This window comes from Heptranchias perlo, chromosome 2 (genome assembly GCF_035084215.1).
Source record: "Heptranchias perlo isolate sHepPer1 chromosome 2, sHepPer1.hap1, whole genome shotgun sequence".
Taxonomy (NCBI): Eukaryota; Metazoa; Chordata; class Chondrichthyes; order Hexanchiformes; family Hexanchidae; genus Heptranchias; species Heptranchias perlo.
The window spans coordinates 100,500,024-100,513,757 of NC_090326.1; the positions used below are offsets into that span (position 1 = coordinate 100,500,024).

At 42.3% G+C, this 13,734-nt stretch overlaps 1 protein-coding gene across 2 annotated transcripts in view; it reads right to left on the minus strand.

Moving 5' to 3' along the window:
* The window catches only part of tmem245 (transmembrane protein 245), a 132,885-nt gene that overhangs the window by 17,371 nt on the left and 101,780 nt on the right, over positions 1-13,734 (minus strand). For both annotated transcript variants that reach the window (XM_068005110.1, XM_068005103.1), the window contains one exon: positions 10,619-10,764. In XM_068005110.1, the coding sequence (XP_067861211.1) occupies positions 10,619-10,764 (146 nt within the window). The remainder of the gene's footprint in view (positions 1-10,618; positions 10,765-13,734) is intronic.

Genomic DNA, 13,734 nt, shown 5'->3' on the forward strand with positions numbered 1-13,734 from the left:
TGATGAATGTGCTGTCCAGATAAATTAATTTTAAAGTCAGGTACAACTGTCCCTTCTCAGAAATGATAAATATGAAGTAGGTTTACTTTGATTTGTTTAGGGCATCTTTACATTTATGGTAAATGAGTGGTTGCTCAATCGACCTTCTACAGACACTCAAAGCTCTTCTACAAACAATATCATCTGCATTCACTCAGTTCGTAAAACTCGAGTTGCTCACCATTATTCCTCTCTGATACTTTCACACATTCATTGGTAAAACCTAACCTGCACAAACAGTGAACTGCATGTTTGCCAGAGGCCAGTATCAATGGCAACCGTTTTATACTTATCTTCTAATGACTATCATTCTGACCATTCCCTTTTTGGAATATTCATTAAAATTACATGTAAACTGCAAGGTGGGGGGGGGGGGTGGGGGAAGTATATTTATATTTTAAAAACTTTCTACTTTGTTCATTCCACAGCACAAAATTTGAAAAATTAAACAATTAAAAATATTTATCTTGAAATGCATTAGTCATTAGATTGAAAGTACAGTCTATCTATCTATCATAGGTAACACTAGTCATTAGAATAACCTATTATAGGTAATACAAGTAACAGAATAAGGAATTAGCGGGGACAGGAAGGGAAGAGAAGTGAAATAGTACTGGAGAAAGGCCCATCTTAAGAAACCATACAATTTCCCCCTTATTAAATCCTAGAAATAAATTTGCAGGGCTAGTGATAGGGCGGGGGAGTGAGACTAGCTGGATTGCTCTTGCATAGAGCTGGCGCAGACTTGATGGGCCAAATGGTCTCCTTCCATGCTGTAACCTTTCTATGATTCTATAAGAAAGTACAGGACTGGAAAAGACTTTTCAGTCCACCTGACCAGTCTCAAAAACAAATAGCCCTCAATCATTCGCTCCTTCAAATATCTATCTAATTCTTCTTAAAATTTTTCCACATAATCTGCCTCCACTATCTCCCTGGGTGTTATGCTATATTCCATAGTCAACACCAACTCTGTAAAGTAGTTAAATCTAGATTCTAGATGGTCCTTCCTCTTTTCCAGGTTCCACTACCATCATGCAATCTCATTGAACCATCTCTGCTTCAATGAGGTTGCAGAACATTATTTTCCTTACAAGATTGGAAGTGATAATATCCTAGGTAGAATATTTTTAACAAGAAAATCATGAAGGTGAGAATAAATATATACCATTAAAAAGGAGATGACTTCAAGTTTCAGAATGCGGTGAATAAATAAAGTTAGAATCAAATTAAAATTGAAGAGGGCACATTGGGCCCATAGGGAGCGATAAATAAAGATAGAATAGAAGCCAAAAAGAAAGATTATGAAGATAAGGAAGACAAAGGAGGAGTACGATGAGAGAATCTCAAAAAATATTAAAAAGAATTCTGCAAATTTATCAGTACAAAGAAAATTGATAAATGTGAGATGGGACCTTTGAGAGGAGGGGATAGTAAGTTAGCAGTGGAGAAGCAGAAATTGACAGGGATACTTAACAAGTATTTTGCTTCAGTATTTGTAAAAGAGAAGGATCCGGGGGGGGGGAAAGAGATGAAGGCAAATGCTAAATTGGGTAAAAGTGATCAGAGAGATGATATAATAAAATAAAAGTATTAATTAACCTAAAGGAAGACAAAATGCAATAATTCCAAGGACCAAAGGGTGCTGCAAGGGAAAATTGTAAGATGGTGGAATGGGCAACAAGGTGGCAGATGGAATTTATTGTCAGTAAATGAGAGGTGGTACATTGCGGGAAATAAATATTAACTATATTTTGAAATGGGGAAGGTTGGGTGATGTGGAAGAGCAGAGGGATTTGGAGGTTCAAGTTCACATGAAAAGTAGCACTTCAAGTGGATATGGCCATAAAAAGGGTTAATGGGATACTGGGATTTATAGCAAGAGGTATAGCAGTTTTGGACTGCACACAATAGGAAAGATGTTGAGGCAAAAGAGAGGGTACGGAACAGATTCACTAGGACGTTACCTGGTACGAGGAATAAAAGAACAACGAAAGACTTAGATTGGGGCTTTTTGGTTAGAAAACAGATTATGGGAGAAGAGATTATGGGGTGATTTGATAGAAGTGTTTAAAATTACGAAGGAATGCAACAGGGTAGAAACAATTTATTTCCAGTAGTTGAGGGGGGTAGACTGAGGGAACATAGATACAAGATAAAAAGCAAAAGATTTAGGGCAGAGAGTGGGAGACCCTTATTTTTTTTAATAAATAGGATTGAGAAGCTATGAAATGCACTTCCAGAGTTAATGACTGAAGTAGAAACCATATCAACATTTAAGAATAGGTTAGATAGATGGCTGTCACACTTTTTAAATGGCACACTACATGTGACATTAAAAAGCATCTGAGTGCACAGGGCACAGCAAAACACAGGCCCTGAAAGCATCCCATCTGTAGTGCTGAAGCCCTGCGCACTAGAACTAGCTGCCCCCTAGTCAAGCTATTTCAGTGCAGGTATGATACCTGCATTTACCTGACAATGTGGAAAATTTCCCAGATATGTCCGTTGCACAAAAATGCAGCACAAATCTGACTAGGCCAATCACCACCCTATCAGCTTTTCCTCAATTATCAGCAAAGTGATGTAAGGAGTCATCAATAATACAAGCAAGCAACACCTACTCACCAAAAACCTGCTGGTCAACAGTGATTACACAGAACCAGGTCTCATACTCCTTCCTTGTTGGAAGGAAGCATCTACAAAACAATCCTGAACACAATGCAAAAGAAAAAACTTCCTTTTCTCACCACAAACTTTTTCCCTATTCCTATTTTTCCAATAACTGAAAATCCTAAATTATATCTCTGTTTAATACCTGATTCTCTAATTTGCCTACAAATTTCATTCTTGGCTTCCTTTCTATTGTTTGTCAGTCTATAATATATTCCCAATAGTGTGAATGCTGCTATTCCTCAACTCAATCCAAAGGGATTCTGTCAGGAGCACTTCTCTGATTAAATCCAATAATACTATGATATTGTTTGTAATTAATACTGCTCCATCTTCTCCTTGCTAATCCCTCCTGGAAGTTGAATACACAGGTATATTTAATTGCCAGTTCTGACCCAACTGCAGTCATATTTCATTACTGTTATTATGTCCCAATTTTGTTTCTTATGCTCTATGCATTAATATTTTAGTATGGATTCCCTTAATTTTGCAAATTTTCCTTTTTAGCCTTTCCACATCCTCATTTCCTTACTATCTTGTACATCCGGTACAACCTTTTTACCTCATCATTCCTTTTACACTTAAAGCTTATTTCCCTTCCCTGACTGCAGTTGGGTCAGGACTGGCAATTAAATATATCTGTATATACAACTTTCAGGAGGGATTAGCAAGGAGAAGATGGAGCAGTATTAATTACAGACAATATCATAGTATTATTGGACTTAATCAGAGAAGTGCTCCTTCCAAGCAGCCTGATCTACTGTCTTGCTTTACCCCTATTAGTGTAATCTCTCTTCCACAGCTCTAGTTAACCGCTTCAAGAGGATACTGGCCTCACTGTTCAGGTAAAATAAAATGAGAGACTTGTATTTATATAGCGCCTTTCATTGCCTCAGGATGTCCCAAAGCACTTTTCAGCCAATGAAGTACTTTTGAAATGTAGTCATTGTTGTAATGTAGAAACGTGATAGCCAATTTGCGCACAGCATGGTCCTACAAACAGCAATGTGATAATGACCAGATAATTTTAGTGATGTTGGTTGAAGGATAAATATTGGCCAGGACAATGGGGAGAACTCCCCTACTCTTCTTTGAAATAGTAACATGGGATCTTTTCTGTTGTGCTGGAGGAGCTCTCTCCTGCCCAGAAATTGTCCCAATGCCATAAGATTCTGAACCCTTCCCTCCTACACTATGCCTTTAGCCATACATTTACCTCCCTAATCTAGCTGTTCCTGTACTGGCTAGCATGTAGCAATGGTAATAACCCTGAGATTACCACTTCTGAGGTCCTACTTCTTAAACTACCTCCTAACTCCTGGAACTCTTTTTGCAGGACCTGAATCCTATTCTTCCTTAGGTTATTGGTTCCAACATGAACCACAATTTACAGTTGATCCCCCTCCCTTTCCAAGAGCTCTGTTCCATTATGGCTTTTACTTTGGCATCATGGGGGCAACACATCATCATGTTTATTGTGACAGAAGCGACCATCTACTTCTCTTATTAATCTCCCACTGTCACTGTTCCAGCACATCACTCTTCCCCCTTGGCAATCACTTGCTCCATGATGCTGTGGGATTGCTCACGATTTCCCCCCTGAATCACCGCCCTACTAGCATCATAGGTTTATTTGCACTGTTTATTTATTAGACAGCTTCAGACCCTAAGGAGTTTCCTGCACTGGCCCCCGCCCGAGCAGATGGTCACCCATTTCCTTTCCTCACTATTCTTCCCTCGCTGTGGAGTGCGCCACTTTTTTTAACGTGCTTTAAAATTACGAAGGAATGCAACAGGGTAGAAACAATTTATTTCCAGTAGTTGAGGGGGGTAGACTGAGGGAACATAGATACAAGATAAAAAGCAAAAGATTTAGGGCAGAGAGTGGGAGACCCTTATTTTTTTTAATAAATAGGATTGAGAAGCTATGAAATGCACTTCCAGAGTTAATGACTGAAGTAGAAACCATATCAACATTTAAGAATAGGTTAGATAGATGGCTGTCACACTTTTTAAATGGCACACTACATGTGACATTAAAAAGCATCTGAGTGCACAGGGCACAGCAAAACACAGGCCCTGAAAGCATCCCATCTGTAGTGCTGAAGCCCTGCGCACTAGAACTAGCTGCCCCCTAGTCAAGCTATTTCAGTGCAGGTATGATACCTGCATTTACCTGACAATGTGGAAAATTTCCCAGATATGTCCGTTGCACAAAAATGCAGCACAAATCTGACTAGGCCAATCACCACCCTATCAGCTTTTCCTCAATTATCAGCAAAGTGATGTAAGGAGTCATCAATAATACAAGCAAGCAACACCTACTCACCAAAAACCTGCTGGTCAACAGTGATTACACAGAACCAGGTCTCATACTCCTTCCTTGTTGGAAGGAAGCATCTTCCTCCTCCCGTATAGTGTGGAATGTCTCCAATTGCTTCTAAAGCTCAGTAACTGAGTTCCAGTGAGTCTATCTCGAGGTGCCCCTTACAACTGTGGTTGCTCTGGACACTAAGGCCCCGATAACATCTCCAAGGTGGGAAGTGTCCTAGGCCCAACCATCTTCAGCTGCTTCATCAATGACCTTCCCTTCATCATAAAGTCAGAAATGGGGATGTCCGCTGATGTCTGCCCAGTGTTCAGTTCCATTCGCAACCCCTTAGATCATGAAGCAGTCCGTGCCCGCATGCAGCAAGACCTGGACAACATCCAGGCTTGGGTTGATAAGTGGCAAGTAACATTCGCGCCAGACAAGTGCCAGGCAATGACCATCTCCAACAAGAGAGCGTGTAACCACCTCCCCATGACATCCAACAGCATTACCATCGCCGAATCCCCCATCAACATTCTGGGGGTCACCACTGATCAGAAACTTAACTGGACCAGCCACATAAATACTGTGGCTACAAGAGCAGGCCAGAGGCTGGGTATTCTGCGGCGAGTGATTCACCTCCTGACTCCCCAAAGCCTTTGCACCATCTACAAGGCACAAGTCAGGAGTGTGATGGAATACTCTCCACTTGCCTGGATGAGTGCAGCTCCAACAACACTCAAGAAGCTCAACAGCATCCAGGACAAAGCAGCCCGCTTGATTGGGACCCCATTCATCACCCTAAACATTCATGCCCTTCACCACCGGCGCACTGTGGCTGCAGTGTGCACCATCTACAGGATGCACTGCAGCAACTCGCCAAGGCTTCTTCAACAGCACTTCTTAAACCCGCGACCTCTACCATCTAGAAGGACAAGGGCAGCAGCACATGGGAACAACACCTGCACGTTCCCCTCCAAGTCACACACCATCCCGACTTGGAAATATATCGCCGTTCCTTCATCGTCACTGGGTCAAAATCCTGAAACTCCCTACCTCACAGCACTGTGGGAGATCCTTCATCACACTGCCAGCGACGCCCACATCCCATGAACGAATTTAAAAAAAGTGGCCGGGGAGGATTTCCAGATGGGAAACCCAGAAGTGCGGGTTTCCCGGACATCCTGACAATTTCGATGTCAGGACGTCTTTTAAATTTTTCAAAACGGTTTCCAGCCCGCAGCCAGCCAAAGAGGCTGGCTAGCTGTTGGGCGGGAAGGCCTGTGGATGCAGACCGCAGCCGGGGATCAGAGGAAGGGAGTGATCGTGAGCCGCGGAGGACATTGGGGGGGGTGGAGGTGGCGGGGGGAAAGAGATGTATTGGAGGACATCTGGGTGGGGGGGGGGGGTGGGGTAGAGGCAGAAGATCGCGAGCCGGGAGGTGGAGATCGGGGTGGGGTCTGATGTCAGGATGTGGAGTCTGATGTTTGGGGGGGGGGGGCGGGGGTTTGGTCGGACATTGGGGGATCGATTGCCGGGCAGGAAGTGGGGAGGCAGTGATCACATGGGTCTGATCACAGGGATGGAAGCAGATAAAGCTCGTGGGGGGGGGGCGGGGGAAGGACTCCTGCTCCTCTTGGCCCGCAAGCAGTGCCAGAAAGGCACTTAATTGTTCCATTCAGCCGTTCTCATCTACCTTTGGCTGCTGGGTTTTCCGAGGCCTGGAGAACCCAGTCCCCAGGAGTTGAATGGGAAACACAGGTTAAATTTGAGGCAAGCAGCCTCTTTAACATATTTTAAGGATGGATCTGCCTCCAGAGAGCAGGTTAGTTGCTGCCTCAAACCTGCCTCCATTAAAACTGGAAGTGGGAGTTTTGGAGGTGGGTTGGGTTTAGGCACCTGATTTTTAAAAAATTTTTAAACCCCTGCCCCCTGCTTCCGCCCGTCCTTGGAGTTAAAACTCCCCCCTAAATTTCCAGAAACTCCCACAACATGGAAATGCCATGGAACACAGGTTTCCACTGTCCTGCCATAATAAATTGACTGTGACTCAAATAACATTTCAAGCCAACTACATTACAGAATCTAATTCCAATTCAGGCCAAACTCCCTGTATTCACTCACCTGTCTTCTGACCTTTCACATTTTACAAGTGAGAAGCAACCAACTTTAATCCTTTCAATCAACATAGGCAGCATGCACAAAATTTACCGAGCTGGTCTTGCAGGTTCGGCTCACTCCGTCTCTGCCCTAAACTCCTGTTCAGGCCAACCTCATTTCCTGACCTCCTCTCAGCAAAAACGTACCATCAGCATGTCAGTCAGCCTCTCGCTAGCACAACCTAATTATATACCGACAAGAATCATTCAGACTCCCCCTCTCAGGAATTTGCTCAGGTTTCCTACTTGCTCCCTAAATTCAAACCAATCAGCACAATCCAGTCAACAATGAATTTTGCAGTTAAACTATTTACTTTTAATAATGATCCAATTAGCACAATCCTCACACAGCCTCAGTTACACCAACACACTTGCAACATAGCCACCCACTATTTCAAGCCAAACTTGTTTTCTTGTCTTCTCTCAGCAAAAGGCCACTTTGTGCCTCAATCAGCTTCAGAGTTGTATTTTCTGCTAATACAAAGCTCAGATGCTTTTCTCAATGCTACAAATCTAGTGTCTCCCAGAAATAGAAAGCTCCCATTAGGTTTTTAAAAAAAAATTCCAGTGCCTGACGGTAAATTATGTAAAATGTCATGGCCAAACTTAGAGGTCGCTTTTTAAAGATGCATAAACCTTCTTATACCCTGCTCACTTACTAAAAAAAAAACTGTTTGAAGAAAAAAAACCTCACAAAGTTTACTATTATAAGTTGTTGAGATGACTTGTGTTCTAATGATAGACAAGCAGTCCAATGCTTGGATGGTTACGAGCACGTACTTTTCCAAAGTAACCCAAATAACAGGAAAATATTCAAGTATCCATGGATAGGTTTAAATTATTGAAATGATTCAGCATTTCCTACAGGCACACAGAATATTTTAAAAACTCTATGGGCATGTTTAGAAAGAATCTAAGGTCATATTGTCACCTTGCCTACATAGATGTTTGTACATAGCAACCTACTGTACATACAGTAAAGTGTGTAAAAAACGATAGTCTGCTCAAAAGGAAAGGCATACAGATTCCTTATTAACCCTATAGAATACAGAAGTTGGAACTGGTGGTTTTTAAAATAGGTCATTTGCAAATTTGCATTGATGATTTAATCAGAATAGATCCTGTTTCTGTATGGGATCAAAGCATTAGCACAGCTGCATGCACTTAAAGGACATTATAGTGTTAGCAAAGGCACCACGTTGTGCAGAAAACAGTGGCAGTGGTCACAGAGATTGTCCTGGAGGGGAGCCGTGAGAACAAATATCTGCAGGATCCTATAGATCATTGTGATTATCATCACTCAAGCCTCAAGTTATACTTGTTCACACCATGGTAGGGGGAACTAAAATGTTTGGGGACCAACTTCCTAAGAGCTCACAACCCGAAACACAGTGACAGTGGGAAATCACTAAGCTTGAATTTGTTGGCACGCTCTCAAGATTACATGGGCTCTCTCGTGGAAGAAATCACTCTCGTTCTCATTCCAAGCCTTGGACCTACTTGAGGTTAGGGCTTCTGGAATGGCAGGAAATTGCCTGATCTCACTGTGAAAACTGTATTCTGTTCTGTCATGTATTTTATCATGCACCAAATAGGGGGCAGAGATGCTCTATACTGCCCTCAGTGAGCAATGAAATTCTCCCCATGCTGAGAGGGCAACCGTCTCAATGGGTTATTTTACATCCTGGTCAGTCATTTCTGGGCTCTATAAATGCCAAACTGTGCACGGAGACAGGAAGTGAGATTTCTAACTTCAAGTTTTGCCACGAATTTTGAACAGAGGTGTTCTCAAAGCAGCATTAAAGCCCAATATTTGGAAAGCTCGGCTCACTCTAGTTTCAAAAGTTGTATTCGCTCAAGTCTTATTCAGGATCTGCCTGCCCAAACAAATTTGGACATATTTGCATTCATGGGGCATTAGCGGTTCAAATAATGTAAACCAAGTGGCACTGGTTGCAGTGATTCATTGGGGCCCCAGCATAGATTGTTATCTTGGTTTAGAATTACTTTCATTCAGAATTGTTACAAATTTTCAGATTTTGCATTAGATTCTCTCTCAGGTTCAGCATCACTGGTCACTCCCTTACAACCAATAGTGCATCTTGAATGCCCAAAATATAGTTAGATGATAACGCAATCCAGGGATTGTAACATAGAACCCTTGTTGCATATACCAGTTACTGTAATCTTGCATTATCTTGTCTTTACAGGAGGATTGAAAAGCACTCTAGCAAGACCAGTAAACTGGTTTTATTTTACATAAAATGTGAACAAAATACAGTTTTCACAGTGAGATTCATCAATTTCCATCCAATCACCTTTTGTTCTATGAAAAATAATGAAAACAAAATCTTCACTGACACCATGTTCTCGTATTGGGAATACTTACCATCAGATTTAGAACGACTCTCACTATTTTCATGTAAAGCAGCTAAAAAAGTGAATCAAGCTTTTTTTTAAAACACGAAGATGTTAAGATGGAAAGGAGACATCAAAAATGGGTGCTTTAAAAAAAATGCTACTAGCACTTGACTTGACAGTTTAATAAAAATGCTCCAATAGTGGCTTGATGGAGGTATGAACTACCGGTCTACATCAAACATGGATGATATATCTTGTTTCTTGACCTTGGTATTTCTGAATTTGCATTTGAAAAATGTAACTTCACTTCTTAACAACATTACAACATTCAAATGGAGTATGGGGTCCATTCTGAGTGCAACCATTTTTGAAAAGAAACAGATGTTTTTTGATGAGGGGAAAAGTTTGGTCAGAAGTAGTAATTGCTTCCAATTTAAAGAACAGCTGAGATCATATGCATTTTAACAGATCTGTACTTCTCAAAACCACTAAATGAACAACGGGCTGAAGTGACAACCCATCTCCACAAGCTGCAGTCATACCAGTGTGCATGCACTCACATGAAAGTATCGCACACATCAAGCTGCACTGAGGCTCTCAACATGCAACTTGGTAGTGTGCAATGCCTCCACCAGAGCAAGCAGAATGGGAACTTTAAGTGAAGAATGGGAGGTATGGTCTACTCAGAGACTGGGTTACAAAACTGCATGCTATTTAACAGGGAGAGGGATGGTCAAATGGATCTACATGCTCATGCTGTGAGTCTAATTCTAGACGTTAGTTCTATTACTAAACATATTTCACCATAGTACACAAGCACAAAAGCATATGTCACGTAAATGCTAATTTGTACTTTTGTAAATAATTTGAAAATAAAGATGCCGTAAATCGATATTTTAATACTGTTCAGCGACCGTGACCATTTTGTTACTCTAAGATCAGGAGAAAACAAGTCGATGTAATGAATGCTGCTGAACAGGATGGTTATTTTGAGTTATTTTTCTGAAGACAAAGAAATGGTGGTCTGTGTAATCAAACTTTTAAAAACATAGATTGCTGATTGGTGTTAGCCTACCGTATAGCTTCTTCAACAGACTGACCCACGATGTTGGAGGATGGGCCGGGCTGGGAAAGTGGTGTCAGACTAATAACCCATTTCACGGGTTTGTAGCATTCATCATTAGAACTTAGGAGATAGAAGAGTGTGGTCAAGAAAATGACCTGCAGGAAAAGAATCAGAATTGAGCCAACATGGCAGCATTAAATAAACAATTCCTAAATTAGTTCAGAATTAAAATTGTAGCTTGTCTTACCAAAATAAAACCATACAATCTCAAAAAGGAAATAGGTACAAATTATTTTTCATACATGTGATTTTTTTGGCCATCTGCTCATCCAAAATGCTGCCTCACATCGAGTCCCGCTTCCCCCTCACCCCACCCTCGTTGGCCTACACGGGGTCCCGGTATCCCAAAACCTAAAATTTAAAATTCTTACCCTTCCATGGGCTTGTCCATCCATATCTGTGTAATCACCTCCAGTACTACAACGTTTTCCCCCCCCCACTCCCCCAATCTTGTACTCTCCATTCCTCTGATTCAGGCGTCTTGTGCAACCCTGCCCCCACCCCTTCTTTCCTGCATCGGTGGCATGCCTTCAGCCATGAGAGCCTATGCTCTGAAATTTGCCCCCATAACTCCTCTGCCTCTTCACCTCCTTAAAACACACCACTGTGGCAAAACTTATAATCACCCCTATGGCTTGGTGTCCATTTTTTTCCTTTTGCGCCTCTGTGAAGCACAATGGGATTTTTTTTCGACATTAAAGGTGCTATATAAATGCATGTCATTGTTGTACATATTTTAAAACTCTAGTTCAAAGCTCCAAATAATCAAAAGGCTGAGAATCTACCCACTCTAACTAAGCACTTAAACAATGAAGTTTGAAAACTTCAACAAAACTTTTAACCCTGTTATTAAACTATCAAAGCCTATAAGTCTAATTGAGATCAAATTATAACGTTGAAAGGCACTTCATGTTTTTGGATCCCTAAGCATGGCATAAAGGATGTACGCAATCTCATAGCAACACAGTAGATGGGCAACTTAAACCTCAATACTCTGCAAAGGCCAAACACCAGTTTTATGGCAGTTACTGGAAACTCGGTACATTGAGGGAGAATTCATCATTTGTTCACTGGGCTCTGTGGCAACCAACCATACTTGCCGACCTGCTCAATGAGTTCTGTCACACTGTACCATAGCAGCTAGTGTCACTCGCCTAGAACGCAACAGATCAGCTAGGCACTGTCATCTCCATCATTTAGATAGCTAGCCAAAAACATTTGCACCTTTAAGCCAATGATTAGCTACATTTAATCAAAAGCAAAATACTGCGGATGCTGGAAATCTGAAATAAAAACAGAAAATGCTGGAAAAGCTCAGCATCTGTGGAGAAAGAAACAGAGTTAACGTTTCAGGTCAAAGACCTTTCGTCAGAACTGGAAGATGTTAAAAGAGTTAAAGTTTTTAAGCAAATATAGAGCCAGTGAAAGGGGTGGGGGGGTGGGGGGAGGGGAGGAAAGACCAAAAGGGAAGGTCTGTGATAGGGTAGAGGGCACGAGTGATTAAATGACAAAAAGGATGATGGTGCAAGGCAAGGAAGGTGGTAATGGGACAGGTTGAGAAACTAAAGATGGGTCTAAAGGAGTTGTGAATGGCAACAGCAGAACCATTAGCAGCACTTGCTATCCGAAAAAAATGGCAGCATTGTTATGGTCTGAAGTTATTGAAATCAATGTTGAGTCCGGAAGGTCTTAAATAAACGAAAGATGAGGTGCTGTTCCTCAAGCTTACTTTGAGCTTCATTGCAACAGTGTAAGAGGCCGAGGTCAGAGTGGGAGTGGGACGGGGAATTAAAACGGCAAGCGACCGGAAGGTCAGGGTCACGCTTGAGGACAGAGGTGGTGTTCAGCAAAGCAATCACTCAATCTGTGTTTGGTCTCCCCATTGTAGAGGAGACTGCATTGTGAGCAGCGAATACAGTATACTAAATTGAAAGAAGTACAAGTAAATTGCTGTTTCATCTGGAAGGAGTGTTTGGGGCCCTGGACGGTGGGAAGGGAGGTGGTGAAAAGGCAGGTGTTGCATTTCCTGGACTTGCATGGGAAGGTGCCGCAGTGAAAAAAGGGGGTGTTGGAAGAGTGGACCAGGGTTGCAGAGGGAGCGGTCCCTTCGGAATGCTGAAAGGGGAGGGAAGGGGAAGATGTGTTTGGTGATGGGATCATGCTGGAGGTGGCGGAAATGGCGGAGGATGATACGTTGAATATGGAGGCTGCAGGCCCTTCGAGCCTGCTCCGCCATTCAGTATGATCATGGCTGATCCTCTATCTCAATACCATATTCCTGCTCTCTCCCCATACCCCTTGATGCCTTTTGTGTCGAGAGATCTATCTAACTCCTTCTTAAATATATTCAGTGACTTGGCCTCCACAGCCTCCTGTGGTAGAGAATTCCACAGGTTCACCACCTTCTGAGTGAAGAAATTTCTCCTCATCTCAGTCCTATCCCGTATCCTGTGATTGTGACCCCTCGTTCTGGAACCCCCAGCCAGGGCAAACATCCTCCCTGCATCCAGTCTGTCTAGCTCTGTCAGAATTTCATATGTTTCAATGAGATACCCTCTCATTCTTCTAAACTCGAGTGAATACAGGCTGAGTCGACCCAATCTCTCCTGCCATCCCAGGAAACAGTCTGGTGAACCTTCGCTGCACTCCCTCAATGGCAAGTATATCCTTTCTTAGGTAAGGAGACCAAAACTGCACATAATACTCCAGGTGAGGACTCACCAAGCCCTGTATAACAGCAGTAAGACATCCTTGCTCCTGTACTCAAATCCTCTGGCAATGAAGGCCAACATACCATTTGCCTTCCCAACTGCTTGCTGCACCTGCACGTTTGCTTTCAGTGACTGGTGCACAAGGACACCCAGGTCCCTTTGTACATCAACATTTCCCAATCTATCACCAATTAAATAATACGCTGTCTTTCTGTTTTTCCTTCTGAAGTGGATAACTTCACATTTATCCACATTATACTGCATCTGCCATGTATTTGCCCACTCATTCAACTTGTCTAAATCACCTTGAAGCCTCTTTGCATCCTCCTCACAACTCATGATCCCACCTAGTTT